The sequence below is a fragment of the Sinohyriopsis cumingii genome, chromosome 13 (genome assembly GCF_028554795.1).
Source record: "Sinohyriopsis cumingii isolate HCF-2022 chromosome 13, ASM2855479v2, whole genome shotgun sequence".
NCBI lineage: Eukaryota > Metazoa > Mollusca > Bivalvia > Unionida > Unionidae > Sinohyriopsis > Sinohyriopsis cumingii.
Genome location: NC_142973.1, coordinates 61,472,114 through 61,488,409, shown reverse-complemented (window position 1 = coordinate 61,488,409; position 16,296 = coordinate 61,472,114). Strand labels below are relative to the sequence as shown.

General features: G+C 36.4%; 1 protein-coding gene across 1 annotated transcript in view; it reads right to left on the bottom strand.

Moving 5' to 3' along the window:
- LOC149785684 (low-density lipoprotein receptor-related protein 6-like) overlaps nucleotides 1-16,296 on the bottom strand; it is a 139,516-nt gene that overhangs the window by 39,455 nt on the left and 83,765 nt on the right. Inside the window, exons 6-8 of the mRNA XM_089979522.1 lie at nucleotides 12,086-12,281; nucleotides 11,393-11,643; nucleotides 11,008-11,148 (exon numbers count right to left, since the gene is read on the bottom strand). Coding sequence (XP_089835648.1) covers nucleotides 11,008-11,148; nucleotides 11,393-11,643; nucleotides 12,086-12,281 — 588 coding nt within the window. The remainder of the gene's footprint in view (nucleotides 1-11,007; nucleotides 11,149-11,392; nucleotides 11,644-12,085; nucleotides 12,282-16,296) is intronic.

Sequence of the window (16,296 nt, the reverse complement as noted above, 5' to 3'; positions counted from 1 at the left end):
AACCAAATTGTTTAGTAAATTATGATTCTCCTATAATACTTAAATGATCAAATTACATTAGGATAACTTTCATTGCTACCTCCAAATCCAGCCCTCCAGGAAAGATGAAACAACATACAAAGGGAAACAACTCTTACAGGTCAACTCCCTTATCTACCTGGTAGGTGCCTACTGTTATACCCAGTTTAAACCACTTTTCAGCATGTGCAACATCTAAAAGGATGCTCACATTGTGAGGAAAGGTGGGAGGGATTATTTGTAAAACAAAGTAAACTAAACTTACTAAAAATATTGCTTTCTCCATCAAATACATTACCTGATCACATTACATTTGGAGAATAGGTAAGAAGATAAAATACTGAGCATCCTACCTCTACCTGTCACCCAGAAGAAGCAAGACTTCTCTACCAATTGATCAGAATGGGTGATGCTAGTAATACACATGCTAGGACATCCCTATGTGATTCTGCACTTGATTATTTTATTACCCTATCCCACCCCACCCCTGACAAATCCAATGAAAGTGGGCAATATGGTTTGGTTACAAAGTTGTGGTGTCATAGGGGATGGTTACTGTTTGTGCAGCTACCATTAGTCTGACGAGCTTCATTCTCTCCTCTCTGAGGCCATGTCCTGCTGATAACAGCTAGAGAAATCGGTCTCGGCATGCCATTTCACTCCGTTATGTCTCAAATGGAGATGCTACATTCAAATGCCAGACTTGTGAAAAATACACATTTTGTGAACTGAGATTTTAATGAGGTGCACCTGTTTCTGAAAGAGGTCAGTGTATTTCGATTTTATAACTCGACTGAACCAAATCACTAGCACTTGTGATGTTATATATTGCTTTCTAGACTTGAGAGGCAGAAAAAACCTGGTTCACAGCCATTGCAGATGTTTTCTGCATGCTTCAAATAATATTTGAGAGCATGTATTGGATTTTGTAGCTTCATTTTGACATATCAATTGAGTAGGGGCAAATAGTTATTTGCTGATTGCCTAGTGATGGCCACCTGTTTTTTGGCAAGGAAACCAAGTTGTGTCATTAGGACTACTGATCTTTTTGTGATGGATTTACACATAAGTCGGGTCAACGTAGACATGTAGCCCACTGACTCTGCGCACATAAATCACAGGAGATTTTTTCATTTTTGCACAAAATTGGAGTAGGAAATGCATTTGGGGGGATACTTCTGAATACATCCAAATGCACCTGCTTCCACGAGATTTTTAATTAGCCTGATGCCGAGTTGTGTTAGAAATGTCAATTTTTATTGGCTATTTTGCTCGTGCATGTGCAGAAGGGTAAAAGTTTGAGTTTTTATTATTTTTTACCTTTTTGGACTTGTCATTTGTGTTCTGGCCACTTTTTACTCCAAATCCCCAACTTATCCTTCTTTTTGCAAAGGTTCTCCCATCTGTGTGCAGTTCAGACTAGTCTGCCTTAGATCTAAGGCCATAAAGTCTAAAATCTGGACACAAAATCTGGTGTAAAAACATGGGTCTCAAAAAGTATCTTTATTCCTCTGTGTTTTGTAATGAGAGAAGAAAGTCCAGATTATTTGGTATTATTTTAGAGCTACATATCTCTACTTTTCTGTAATACCACCCATTTTGGTGTATCTTAAATTACTTTGATGCTAAAAAGCTCAGAAGTAGGGTACTACCTCCTGATGCATAAACGAGTTAAGGTAAACACTATCAGAAAGCAAGTCTGATATGATAACAGACTGATGGATGTGGATGACAGGGGCTTGAAGTTAAAGCATGTCAACACCCAGGGCAAGTTAAGTCTTGGAACAACACAAGTGAGCATGGTCTGGATAGATGATAATCAGATGACAAGTTGGAAAGATCCTTGTTGTGTCCAATATCATCTCGTCCAGGATGTTGTAATGTGTCCAAGATCATGGACCAGTATCCCTTTATGGTGACAAATTTCAAAAAGAAAGAGAAAGAAATTGGCCAGCAAAGGAATGGAGGAAGAGACTGGTGTGATGTCAGTGATGTTATACCAATTGTTAAAAACATCCATTTCCCTCCATATATCTTTAGAGTAAAGGGTCTTCTAGTTGTTGCGATAATCTCCAAGACTGAAGCTCAGAGCCCTTTTTCATGCAAAGCATCCCCTGACAACAGCCTGGCATGAAGGAGGAGTTTCTCTGGACACAAATGGAACAGTGGCGATTTGGGCTGCTTGAGCAGGGTGGGGATTGTCGTGACTCTCCTGGTGATCCAGGATTTGTCCCATCATAGAGTGGCAATCAGATCCAGCAGTTCATATCCCTCACTGTATGAACTACTTTTGTATCAGGACTGATGAAGGGAAGGCCAATGCTCACCTTACATCCCAGCTGATTGATAAAGTACAGACCGCCCATGCTGTTCACTTCATTGCAAAAAGACCGATAATCAGGTGGCCCTATAGGACATAGACTTAACTGAATGTGGAAGGACATAGAGACCACTTTGTGCGAAACAGATGTCCTCTCTTTGATAATAAAATGTTAGGCCATTCTGTTATGTGGCAGATCTGAATATTTATCTAGTAACGGACACACCATGGCGGTAATCCCATACCAAGATAAAAATGTCTGGTGATTTCATCCTTTCATGTCTGAGGGGGTATATGACCATTACCAAAGTGTCCGACGACATTATGCTGTCCTTCAATATGACTTGGATCACCCAACCGTTTTGCAGAATGAAATCGATCCAAGCCTACCGAAAAAAAAGAGTTTGGTGCCCACAGGTGGATCACCAGTGGACTGGGGAAACTATAAGTCACTGATGATTGGCAGGATGCTGGAAAAACATTATTTCCTATCTCCCATCTTATGACTGCTTATAATTTGTCTGAGTAGCTTGGAAGTGGCATTGAAGACTTGTTGATCCTTAGTAATAACTATGTTGGGTAGTTATGCCAAAAGTTAAAACATCCATGTCAACATTAAGTATTTCTAAACAGTATGTATCGGAGTATTACTTTTACCATATAGATGAGAAGCTAGCTTGGCAAATGATAGTCCTACAATTTAAGACATAGCAAATGTTGGTTTTGTTTTAGTGCTACATCTTACTATCCAAATAACAGCCTTGTATAGTGTGTTCTGATGTCGTTGACATTGGAACGAGTAGTTAAAGTTTCAGGAATATCTCACACATTTGGCAGCACATACTGACACTCTTCCACTAATTTATGTGTAATTAATATACTTACTGTGCTGTCTTTATCCTGGCAGAATGAAAATATGACACTAGCAAATGGAAGCATTTTCATGCTCCATTGATATACATTTGAATCTGGTGCAGTGCGATGGTAGTCGAGGTATGCCGAAAGAATATTTAAGTAGATTCATGTGGTAGATGTTACTTGAACGAAACAAAACATTGCTTTACAGTTCCAATAGGCATAATATATTTTTATTTGTTTTGTTAAAGAATAACATTTGAACTTAACCCGATTTCAGAATTCCCGGCTTTCATCGCTTTCCAATCAAATGAAATGTAGGCCAATGAAACTTGAAAACAGGTCCAGTTTTTTTGTGACAATTTGAATTTATTAGAGAAAAGACATCAGAGTAAGTAAAGTCTGACTAAAACATTGTGACTTTACTTTGTAGAAAAGCAACATTATTTTAGTTGCCAGTTGTGTGAGATATTCCTGAAAATTTTACTTTCGTTATGATTTTAGTCGACATCAAAACTCCTGGCGCCCAAAACATAAATATCAGCATCATGGTCTTACATGTAGGACTAGGCAAATGACTCATGGAAAAGAAGGCTTTTGCATTACTGGGGTCACAATTTTTTTCTGATACTGGGTGATTTCTGATGTTTGAGGCAATGTTCTAAATGATGGACTATCACTGTCATCATCTACATCATTAAATCAAATCTGTTATAATCCTGCAATAACAAAGAGAATGGGTTGAGTGTTTCATGTAAATATTGAACTTGTTGCTTACAAACAAACAACTGAATGAATACCTATTATTAATGACAGCAGCAACTGAAACAGATAGGTCAGAGTCTCAAGTCTTACATGTACCTCAGGAATAACAATGGATCCCAACCGTTTTTTGCTCCGCATCTTATGATCTCATTTACCTATTTTGACAAGTTTTGTCACCCTAAAATATATTTAAAAAATCGTGGCAACCCTCCAGAACATACTCGCAACCCGGTTTGGGTTGTAATCTGTGGGGTTGGGAAGTACTGGATGTAAACAAATCACTAATTTCTTTTATTCTTCTTACTGTGAATGAAGTAAAACCTCTTGTGTACAAGTATGGATAATACAAGCTAGTGTTAAACACATCACTGCATATTTTTCTCAGCTGACACACACAGAGGACAAAATGTTTCTGATTTTATCTCAAATAACAATCAAAAAATTTCAACCAACCAGGCTGTACTACTTGTATTACATAAGCTACCATATGTGCTCACTTACAAGATAAGACCAACTGCAAGCTGCACAGATCCAGATCTGGCTGCACATAATGCACTGGCAGATCTGGGTCTTTGCAGTTTGTTACAAGTAATCAGCCCAACAATAAAACAGACCCTGATTTGCAGGCATATTAAGCTAAGTTACATCATGATCTTTGTTGTTTTCAGCTTGATTCGACTTATAAACGAGTATATAGAGTATATATGGTACACTGAAAAAGAAAATAATATACAAAAGACTTTAAGGAAGCAAGATACAAATCATTTGCAAGGTTTTCATAATCCCTTCAAAATATTCAGGTGCATTTTTACCACCCCAGGAACTAGGTAACCCTAATGCACTAATCAATCAAACATGCAGCTCAAATTCTATTGTTATTAAGTTGGTTGATGTTGAACTTTAGTGCAGCATTGACTCAAATTTATTAGCTTTAAAATCAGGAATTTAAATTATCTAAATAGCATGTTTTATCTTTGTTAAGATATGACCTTTGAAAAGGTAAATGGAAAAAAATTGCTAATTTAAAGCAAAGCTTTTTTAACCTACAGTTTTATAGTAACACATAAGTTTCTCCTTTCTAGCTGTCAAAGACTGACATGTTTTGCCTTCCAATCAAGTTATCAATAATGCAACATACAAATAAGAGTAATAAATCAGAAATAAATTAATCTTAAGTGATATGACCCTGAATTGACAACTGACTTTAAGCATAAGAAAAACACTGCTTCAATTATTTAACAAAAATACAGATAAATTGTATCAATTGTATTTTCAAGGTTATATCTGATTATATATTAAAATATTGATCGCGAAGTTATATTAATGGCTGTTCAATTTCCTCTCGATCTGTGCTAAAGACAGCTTTCTGTATTACTTAACAAGTCACACTATTTAACAATGACACTGAATAACACTATGGGGTACCAATTATCAGAACTACCGGAATACATTTATCATCTCCATCTATTCTGCTTTTTCATTTGTGGCGTCAGTAAGACTTTAAAACTGGGGGCTTCTACCTAGCATTGCATGACTGTTACTTTACAATGAACAAGGGAAGATCAAGATAAAGAGTTAAATGAGGTCAGATTCAAAACAATTATCACCAAACTGCTATACAAACTGAGAAACCAGGAAGAATGATTGAGGGAATAATCAATAAAACTTCTATAAAGAAATTGGTTTCTTTCTGTTGTGCAACAGGAATTAATTAAATAAACTTACAACAGGGGTGTGCTCTACTTATTATATTTATGAACTAAGGGCATAATTCAAAGTTTCAGATCAAAGGATTAATAAAATCATTCATATTCATTTCTGTAGGAATTGGGGAGGGGTGCGTTTTGGAATTTTTTTGTGGTAGCTTTAACAATTTTCCAGTCATATCGTTACGATGTCTGCAGAGTGACAGTTTATAGCAATGTCTAGCACTGGGACATTATGCTAAAGACATGTAGCCACAAACACATAGCATCATGTCCCACCCAGTCACATTATCCTGACACTAGGTCGATCAGTCCCAACACTAACCTCTTAATGCTGATCGCCAAGCAAAGCAGCTCCAAGTACCATTTTCATAAGTCTTTGGCATGACTTGGCTGGGGTTTGAACCCACAACCTCCTGCATCCTAGGCGGATGCTCTAACCACTAGGCCACTGGAATTGTCTGCAGTAGGATAGGAAAATTCAACCAGAGAGTCATAATTATTCATCAGATAAGGTATTCCTTCAGCTCTGTCAAGTGTATTATGCTGCTAATTTCTGATAACAAAAGTGGAATGTTCCTGTGAAATACTGATCCACAGAAATGGATTATTTTTCTCACATTCCTGAATGAAAAATGATGGTCAAGGCAAATATGGCACATTGTAAATATTTATGCAACTTCAAAACAGCAAAACATTAAAAAATTTCTCACCATAAGATAAAGCGTAAAAAGTTATGATTACAATGAAAATTTCACCACAAACTTTAACTGATGTTTACATAAATAAAAGAGTTCCAAGAATAATGCTTGAGACCATGAAAAGTATTGACAGTATTGATTCCAGGAATGTAAAAAGTAGGGCCCAAGGTACCCTACCAAGTAAAAAAGTGGGGTCATTTAGAAAACAGGCTGCGAATATGCCAACCCGTTTCTTGCCTATTCGAAAAAATTCAAACACACAGTTCTATTATTATTATCAACCTCCCCTACCGCAAACCTTCTGTACTGGGTTTTGAACTCTACATGCCAGAATCATGATTCCCTCAAGAATTTATTCTGGTCATTTGAGTCTACATTACCACTCACTCAGGAGCAAGTAGATATCTCCTTGTGAACACAACATGCTAGTATGACTTTGCCTTTTGCTGAACAAGATTTCAAGATGTCTGTCATTGTGGCCATACAGGATGCAAGATTGGCACAATTTTCATTTACTGCCAGCTATGTATCATAAAAAGACTTAAGGTGAAAACCTAATGTTGATTTAACTTTGCATCTATGGAGAACAGCAATAAGATTTCAAGCTGACCACCGTTGGGCATCAGACTGACACAATATTTAAGACCTATTAGGCACCATAAGAAGTCTTCTGGTGAAAACCCCACGCTGATATGACCATCCATTATGAAGAGGTTTTGTTTTGGTTTTTGTAAGTTTAATGCCATTGTTCAGCACATGACAGGCCATACATGGTGGTCAGTATATCTGGTGGAGAAAGAATCCAGGAAGACCCCAGAAAGAACCAACAACCCACAGAATGCTAATGGCAAGATTTCTCACATACCCACACTCACCAAGCCTTGACTCAAACCCATGTGGACTGAGGTGAGATATGATAGATCAGTAAAGGCGAGTGCCTTTGATCACTTGGCCTCCTGTGGTCCCTCATTTAAAAGGAAAAGCAATAACAAAATTACTCCTGTGGCAGCCATATTGGTGAACCGCTCCGGTGGCCTAGTGGTTAGAGTGTCTGCCTCAGATGCAGAAGGTTGTGGGTTTGATCCATGGCCATGTCATATCAAAGACTTACAAAAACGGTACTAACAGCTGCCTCGCTTGGTGCTCAGCATTAAGAGGTTAGTGTTAGGACTGGTCAGCCTGGTGTCAGGATAATGTGACCGGATGGGACATCATGCTACATGTCTGCAGCATGATGCCCCAGTGCTAGACATCACTATAAATTGTCACAATGCAGACATCGTAGCGATATGATTGAAAAATTATTAGAGCTATGTTAAAAATCCAAATCACACACACACACATGCAGCCATAATGGATGTCATATCAGCATTATTTTCAGGTTGGTAGATAGATAGATGGACAGATTGAGCATCAAAATGTAATTAATCCAATCCTAAATCTTAACTAGAAATAAGTTCTGAAAGAGGGAAGAGATCAAAGTGTCACTCATATCAGCAACACAAATGTCTGTATTGCTTCTTTTGCAAAGGGTTTTTACCACAAAAAAATGTTCACTGCAAAATGATTCACTATATTATATATTCTTCTTCATTTCCTGTTTTCTTTCTCCCCCCCCCCCCCCCCAGGAGACAAGAATATGGTAAGATAAACTGCTGGGAAATACAACGATTTAGGGGTTAAAGAATTTAGGATAATGTATGGTAAATCTGTGTAAGCACAGTGCTCATGGAAAAAAATTTGGGGGACATAGGCCCAGTGCTGGTGGCTTTAAAAAAATCACAAGCCCCAACTGAATCTTTACAAGCTCAGACTACAATTTCCATATGCCCAAAATGCCATCTTTTTAATATTTGTCACACAACGTTGCGATTGCTACAATTCAAATATAAATTCAACAGGGTTCAATAGTGGCTTTGAATGTAATGCAAATGTCGTTAGTGTTCATCATTACACTTGCTAAAGACTAGATATTCTGTTATGTATATTTGATTTAATTTATATTTGAGTATATTTGATTTAATTTATATTTAAGTTAATTGGTTGTAAGTTTTAAAATCTTTTTATTTTTATTTCATTGCATGTTAAGTAATGTAATTTTGTCTACTGGAATTTGATACTTTCCAGAAATTAGTTTGACCTCATTGTTTTATCGTAAACAGCGAACTTTGTATCTAAAAGCTGACCTAGTTCCTGGCCTTCATTGAGATTCAAGTAAACAACTTCTTTTTTTAAATTAATTTTTATTGTGGGATGCAAAGAGTGAGATTGAGGATGTACTGGAATACGTGACTTTAGACATGTAAATACTTCTAAACTGTTCTGGAAGGTGATCAAGTGACCCTCATACACTATTTTATTTTGTGTCTTACTTGACTGTATAAACTTTGTCTATAGAGAAATTAGTCATTTGGGTTTTTACACTGGAAAGTGCTTGTTTGTGACCAGTTTTGAGTCAAAATTTTATTTTATGGAATTATAAATTCTTTTTCCTGGAAATATTTGAGTGCTCATACAGAATTTATGGACAAAGACATTTCTTGAAATTTTATTCAGAAATTCAAATACTGGAATATTGTTTGTGAATCAACAAAGAACTGTAGACACATCTATACTATAAAGGCTACAGTATACGCCATCGCCTTCCATTTTGGAATTTTCGTTGGGACTCAAACTTGAATTCATTAGAACATTTCACAACTAGGACTTCTAAAATTTAATTCATGGATTATTCTTGGATTATTTCTGGATTTGATTTCTTAAAACCATCTTATTTTTTCATTTTTATATTCTTTTCCCAGGGAAATAAATTATTTGTTAAATTTTTCAAAGCTTGTTGTTTTCACTCTTTCTTTTTTGCTGTTTATTAGAGCCTAAAGATGTAACAGGCTCTGTGTCCAAACTCTTTTGCTGGATTCTCTGAGTAAGTTCTGGTCAGAACCGAGTTGACTCATGTTGATATGCTTGTTGTTGTTGTTGTTGTGGGGTTTAATGCCATTTTTCAGCACACGATAGGCTATACATCGCGGCCAGTATTAATGGTGGAGGAAGAACCCGGGAAAATCCTGGAAAGAACCACCGACCCACAAGAAGCTACTGGCAAGCTTTCTCCCATACCCACATTGGCCGAATCCGAGACTCGAACCCACGCAGAGGTGAGATGGCAGTGATCCATAACTGAAAGCGCTTTAGACCACTCGGCCACTCGGGGCCCAGTTGATATGCTGTTTACAATATATGCAAAACACTCCCTTTATTTTTTTTTGCTGGCATGCTTCATAAGGTAAAATTGTGTCAACCAGGAGTTCTGAAATTTATTTTGTTGTGCTATGCTGATATCTACTTACTTCCTAAATCGGTTTCAAAAATGATTCACACTTGAACACTAATCTGACCAAAGAAATGATGATGCTTTGCAATTTATGTATGCAGTAAAAACTGTTTTTACAGAAACATTGCCGCTTTTCACAAAGTTGACAAACATTTATCATACATCCTTCATTTAAGACAATGAAAAGTAATAGCATCTGTTCTCCTACATGCATCTGGCTTTTCCTTTGATTCACCTATATTGGGTTGTCCCACTGCCTCATCCTACCTTTGCAAATTAGAACAATGGGCTTACCCATTGCAGTCTTCAACACATTACCAGTTTTGGCAGCCAATTAAATAATAAGTGAAATGGTGGTTTATACCTAACCTCTCTGCCTTTTATCAGCTCCAATCATGACTGTTACCATATATACATGCAACATGTAATGGGCATATAATAAAAGTGGCATGGTTTTTTCTTCTTTCTATTTTCGAAGATTACAGAAAATTGTTTTCTCAAAACATAACCATGGCAAGGGATTTGTGAGAACATGTTTTTAGCATGACCCACTGTGTTTCAATATTATTAAAATCCACTTCATGTAAAAGAGTAGTGATCTTGATCTGATTTTAATCAGATTGTGCCGTGTTATGGCAGGTATGACATACTGAAAATACATTTCCACATTTCATCAGCGTGATCAAAGTTTTCTTGGGTAAATTAGATATGTTTTTCAACAAGCATAATGGGCACCTCACTTAGAATACAGGATGGGTCCGATCTGATTAATTAAGCATTCAAGTTCTTTTTCCATAAACAACTTAAAATATATTTTAGAACATTTTCTTTTTTGGAATGATATTAATGTAACCCTTTCAAAAGGTGATCCATATAAAAGGGGAAAATTAAGATGAGAATAAAGTTGTGATTCTTTCAACTTCACTTCATCTGTTGCATTTGTGTTAATGCCAATCGCATCCATTTTACATTTTCTCAGTACCACTTTGAGTTACATGTAAATGATGACATATATTTCCATCCACTGAATTACCATTGATTTTTGCACTGTTCTGTATAAGTACACAAATATATCATTCCTTTCTTTTGCCATTTTTCCTGAAAATGGCACCCACAAGTTCAGGGAAATTCAAGAGAGATTTCTTGCTAAATGTTCTGATGATGTGCATTATAACTTTGTTACAACCCACTTACAAGATACATCTTTTTGGTAAAACAAAAATTACACAGTCACTTACGTGCTTGTAAGTACCTACGAACAATTTTAAGTTATGTTTGCTTTGTTAAGTAATTGTAAGATAAATACTTTACCTTCTGCCTTGTTAACGTTGACAGCCTTAAGTCCCATCAGGTCAGGAAGAGCATCTACAATGGTGGTTCTGTTACGTCCTGTATTTTTGTTGACCCTCTCAATAGAACGACCCTGCCAGTCTGTCCAGTATATGTAATCCCCTGGAAAATAATAAACAATTATCAATTATCTATATGATGACCACTGTTTTCTCTTTAGTGGGCATAATGAAATCTTTATTATTATTATTATTATTATTATTAGTGTTATTATTATTATTATTATTATTATTATTAAATATACATTTAAATTTTCCAAGGTGACATTAACTGCCAAGTTTATGGACTTTGAATTTCTTCAGCATTGCAAAGTTAAAAATATCTTCTACACAGTAAGAAAGCTCACCCAAAAGGCTAAAGCCAAAAATGTGTGGAAGATTGTCCTTGACCAAAACCCTTCTACCAGTGCCATCAAGGTTTGCTACTTCAATCTTGTCCTCCTTTGCTTCACCCCAGTAGAGTTTACGATCCTGAAAATCTATTGCAAGCCCATTGGGCCAGCCAAGGGATGTATTAATCAGGGCTATGCGGTCACTGCCATCCAAATTTGCTCGTTCAATTTTAGGCTCCTTGCCCCAATCTGTCCAATATATGTAACTGAAAGTTGAGAAAAAATATAAAATATTGTTTTCTGCAACAACAAAAAAAATCAGCCTTACAGGCAAACAAAATGAAATATATAGGGCTATAACCTTCGATCAGTAAGGGCACTGTGCAACTTTTACATTGTCTAAGTTCATGTATTTTGAAAAGCAGAAAATCATACTGTACACTGCCATCATATTTCAGTCTGCTACCTTTATGCTTGTAGGTTCTTTCTGTGAAAGTATAGCACTTAGTTTTTGGAGAGCAGATTTATGATGCTTTAAACCTGCATTAAGTATTGGGACATACAAAAAATGCAATAAATCATGTGTACTGGGACATACAAAATATGCAATCAATTAAGCTGAGTCTTTTTATTCTCTTCTATTCACAGATGATGGCAAAGTTATGGCACATTCAGTATAAAAAAGAAATCTAATATAAAATAACTCACCCTGCAGCTGGGTCCAAACATATAGCTCGGGGTTCATCCAGCCCTTCTGATATCAGGACACGACGGTGAGTTCCATTCAGCCGCACTACTTCAATGCGATCAGTTCCTGTGTCTGTCCAATAAAGATTCCGTCCAATCCAGTCCACAGCAATACCATCTGGGTGGTCAATCTCACTACTAACAATTATCTCTGACCCTGAAATTTACAAGAAAGAGAACAATTAATAACAGCTGCAAACTATTTTTTATATGCATACAGTGGCTATGTAGTGCCAACAAGAGGTGAAGTCTGTAATATGTGGCAATAAATTGCACAAAATTGGGGGAAGATAAAGCATTCCAAAATAAATGTACAAGTACAAAATAAAAAATGTAAAGATATTAAAATTCTGTAAAATGTATATAAAATAACAGATAATGGCAACACTGTAAAATCCTTAAAACGTGATTATAAAAATCATACCAAAAAAGTTATACTTTTTTGCCACAAGAAACTTCCTGCATACACTTTGAATGGGACTCCAAAAAAATTTAAATGCAAGGCTTAACAACTCGAAAATCTGTTTGCTCAACAAATTATCTAAATTCCCATCAAAAGATTCCAAATGTAGACTTATTAAAGTACTGAATCATATCTTTTTAATTCTACTTGATAATTTACACACATGCATTATCACATAACATCTCATCAAATAGATGTTAATAATAATTCAAATCAATAAAGATATGATTACTGTGTCTAAGGTGTCCAAGGCAACACGATTCTAAGCCTTTTTTAGTTGTTTACTCAACAATACCCAAACAAGAGGCCAAATGGGCTTGAAATCACCCACCTTTGTAGCTGACATGTCAACTAGTAAATACAAATTTATGCATGCACTGAAACTAATGGGGGAAAAAAGCTTGGAGCACATAGTTGCTACATTATCTGTTATTCTTGGTGTCATATATCTTATTTCCTTGACCATGTACATGTACACAGTACAACTGTGTAATTTTTCATTTCTCCATGTGGTACTAGCAGCTGCCTCAGTAGGTGCTCAGCATTAAGAGGTTAGTGTCAAGATTAGGTGACCTGGTGCCAGGATAATGTGACTGGGTGGGACATGATGCTGCTACACATCTGTGGCATGATGCCCCAGTGCTAGACATCACTATAAACTGCCACACTGCAGACATTGTAGCAATATGACTGAAAAACTGTTAAAGCTATGTTTAAAAAAATCCAAATCTCACACACTTTTGTATGCAGCATGGTGGGGGTGGAAACTGCATGGAAAGGATTAAGAAAAAGCCCCTCCCCCTTCCTCCCATGCATCCTGATGAAGTTGCTGCAGTTTCTTCCAGAGAATGGCTCTGCATATCATCCTTTCTTGTGGATTTGCATTGAACCACCACTGCAGAGTGGACATGGTATTGATAAAGTGGGTGTGGTTCACTGTTTATGACCCCACCAAGCACTAAAATGAGAGAGGAGGGAGTTGTTGTTGTTGTTGGGTTTAACGCCATTTTCAGCACACGATAGGCTATGCATGGCAGCCAGTATTAATGGTGGAGGAAGAACTGGGGAAAACCCCAAGAAGAACCACCGACCCACGAGAAGCTACTGGCAAGCTTTCTCACATACCCACATTGGCCGAATCCTGGACTCGTACCCACGCCAACAGAGGTGAGATGGCAGTGATCCATAATGGACAGCGCTTTAGACCACTCAGCCACTCTGGGCCCCGAGAGAGGAGGGAGGCAGAGCACAGTAGAGCAGTTAATTACCTAGATCATTGTCCATGTAATTTAAAAAAAATCTAAAACCACATTTTAGATAACATTACTATCTTATAATCATGCACACACTTTATATAAAATACTACAGGTAAAACCAATTATAACGCGATTCTTCTTATAATGCGCTGGGCAGCATGGCATTTGTTAATTTAAGGTGACTTCTCTTTTTATGTTGTTGTTGTTGTTGTAGGGTTTAATGCCATTTTTCAGCACACGATAGGCTATACATCGCGGCCAGTATTAATGGTGGAGGAAGAACCCGGGAAAATCCTGGAAAGAACCACCGACCCATGAGAAGCTAATGGCAAGCTTTCTCACATATCCACATTCGCCAAATCCAAGACTCGAACCCACGCAGACAGAGGTGAGATGGCAGTGATCCGTAACAAAGAGCACTTTAGACCACTCGGGGCCCCTCTTCTCTTTTTAACATCCTAAATACATGCTCTTGGAAAAGCTGATTATTCGTATCCCAAGCAGATTTTTAATCCCAGCACTGTGTTTAATGTTTCCTTAATTTCCAAAATTTCAAAAACATACTGCAGTGTTATGTTTTTTTTAACAAAAATAAAGAAAAGCTATCAAGTTCAGACAAGTTAAAAGATTTTTTGATACAGTCAGCATTTTTTATTGTTTGGAGGAAGTAACATGTAGCTAGTTTGAAATTTTCTGAGAATTTGTTAATGCGATCCTGCTTATATCACGGTTATTCTCTGGACCCAGAAATTGTGTTAAAATGGGTTTATCTATATATATTGCCTGAAGAATCTAAGTTTCTAATTTTTTTTAAAATCCAAAGTTATCAGAACCATAGGCAATTTCTTTACCATCAAATAATTAAGAATAATAATGTAGTTCTTTGATTTTTACAATGCTACACGTTTAGATTACAAGTTACAGAAATCATTACATACAAAGCTCACAAAAGCAGCGTGTTAGTCATAGGAAAAGAAGGGAGGTCTTCGTGATCAATTGCCAAAAACTGATTCAAAGAAGTAAAGATCAGTGACTAAATGAGTTTCTCTGTGCTGTTTCAACATCACCAAAAACAACCCATGATAATGTCAAATGAAAATACAAAGTATCAAATCATCTAGTTATGTTGTGTGTGTGTGTGTGTGTGTGTGTGAGAGAGAGAGAGAGAGAGAGAAAGAGAAAGCACTGCTTTATGATCATGTACTGAAGATATGTTAAATCCATGCTCATATTTTCACAATACACATTTTTCCCAAACATTTTTCAAACAGAGATTCTGAATAATGAAGTATATCTGATAGCCTCAAATATCATAAACTTTTGACCAAAGGAAGAAAATCAAACATGGAAGCTGTAATTGATGGTGCAAGCTTATCTCCACTGCTGCAAAATAATTAAAAAAATCTTTTACTGCAACTTAATTATCAGAGGGAAATGTAGAGAGAGGATTAGTCATTTCAGCAACAAATTTATTTCAGCTTAATTGTGGTCATCTATCAAATTTCTTTTGTTGATTGTTGGGCTATCATAGGTGCTGCTAAATACAACGATTAATATCAACAGACTTTGTGTAATGACACTTTTCCCATGCCTGGAATTGCAACCGACTTCGTTCCAATTTTTGGTAATATTTTATATAAGTGTTGACAATGGTTACTCCCTTGATATTATTTAATGGAGGCAGGTCCCTTAAATATATATACAGATGCATCAGAATATAGTTGACTCAAAGTGAACTGTGCTGTCGATGACAACATGTACAGCCATTGCTGCTAAAGGGCTAAATGCATGGTTAATATTTCTGTGTAAACTTTGTTCTTTTATTTATTTTCAATAGCAATGGTTGACAGTTGGACTTTTTGGATTATTTTCCCACTTTTCCTTTGTAATGGTGGAATAATATGCCATTTGCAAAAAGCCAAAAAATGTGCACCTGGTCAATTAATCTGAACATTTTGTAAGATAATGTTGTTGAACCATAATAATAGTCACATATTCATCACTAGATGATCAATTTTTAAAACATTTTTTCTACAAGGGAATGTACTTTGCATAAACCCAAACCTGTGATTCAACAGGCTTCTTATTGCTGGTTACACTCATTGCTTTCTAATAAAAAACGCTCAAGTAACTGCATGCACTGTACTATATACTTTGTTTCTAAATGAAAATTCTAAAATTTAATCTTTTGACAGTCTACAAGTGCTATAAACAATAATCTAGCATACCAAATCTGACCAGAAAAATGGCCTCTAAGTAGTAACAGGCAAACTTCTTGTGGGTACCCTTTGAGCCTAACGATCAGTTAAAGGGTACTTGACCAAAGGGAAATAGTATTAAATGTGTACAAACCTCAAGTCCACATCTTTTTTAAATTAGCAGTATCACAACCTAATGTCATCTGGTAAAAGGTTTAAAAATTCATTCTCATTGTCTGAAAAAGTTATAAAATC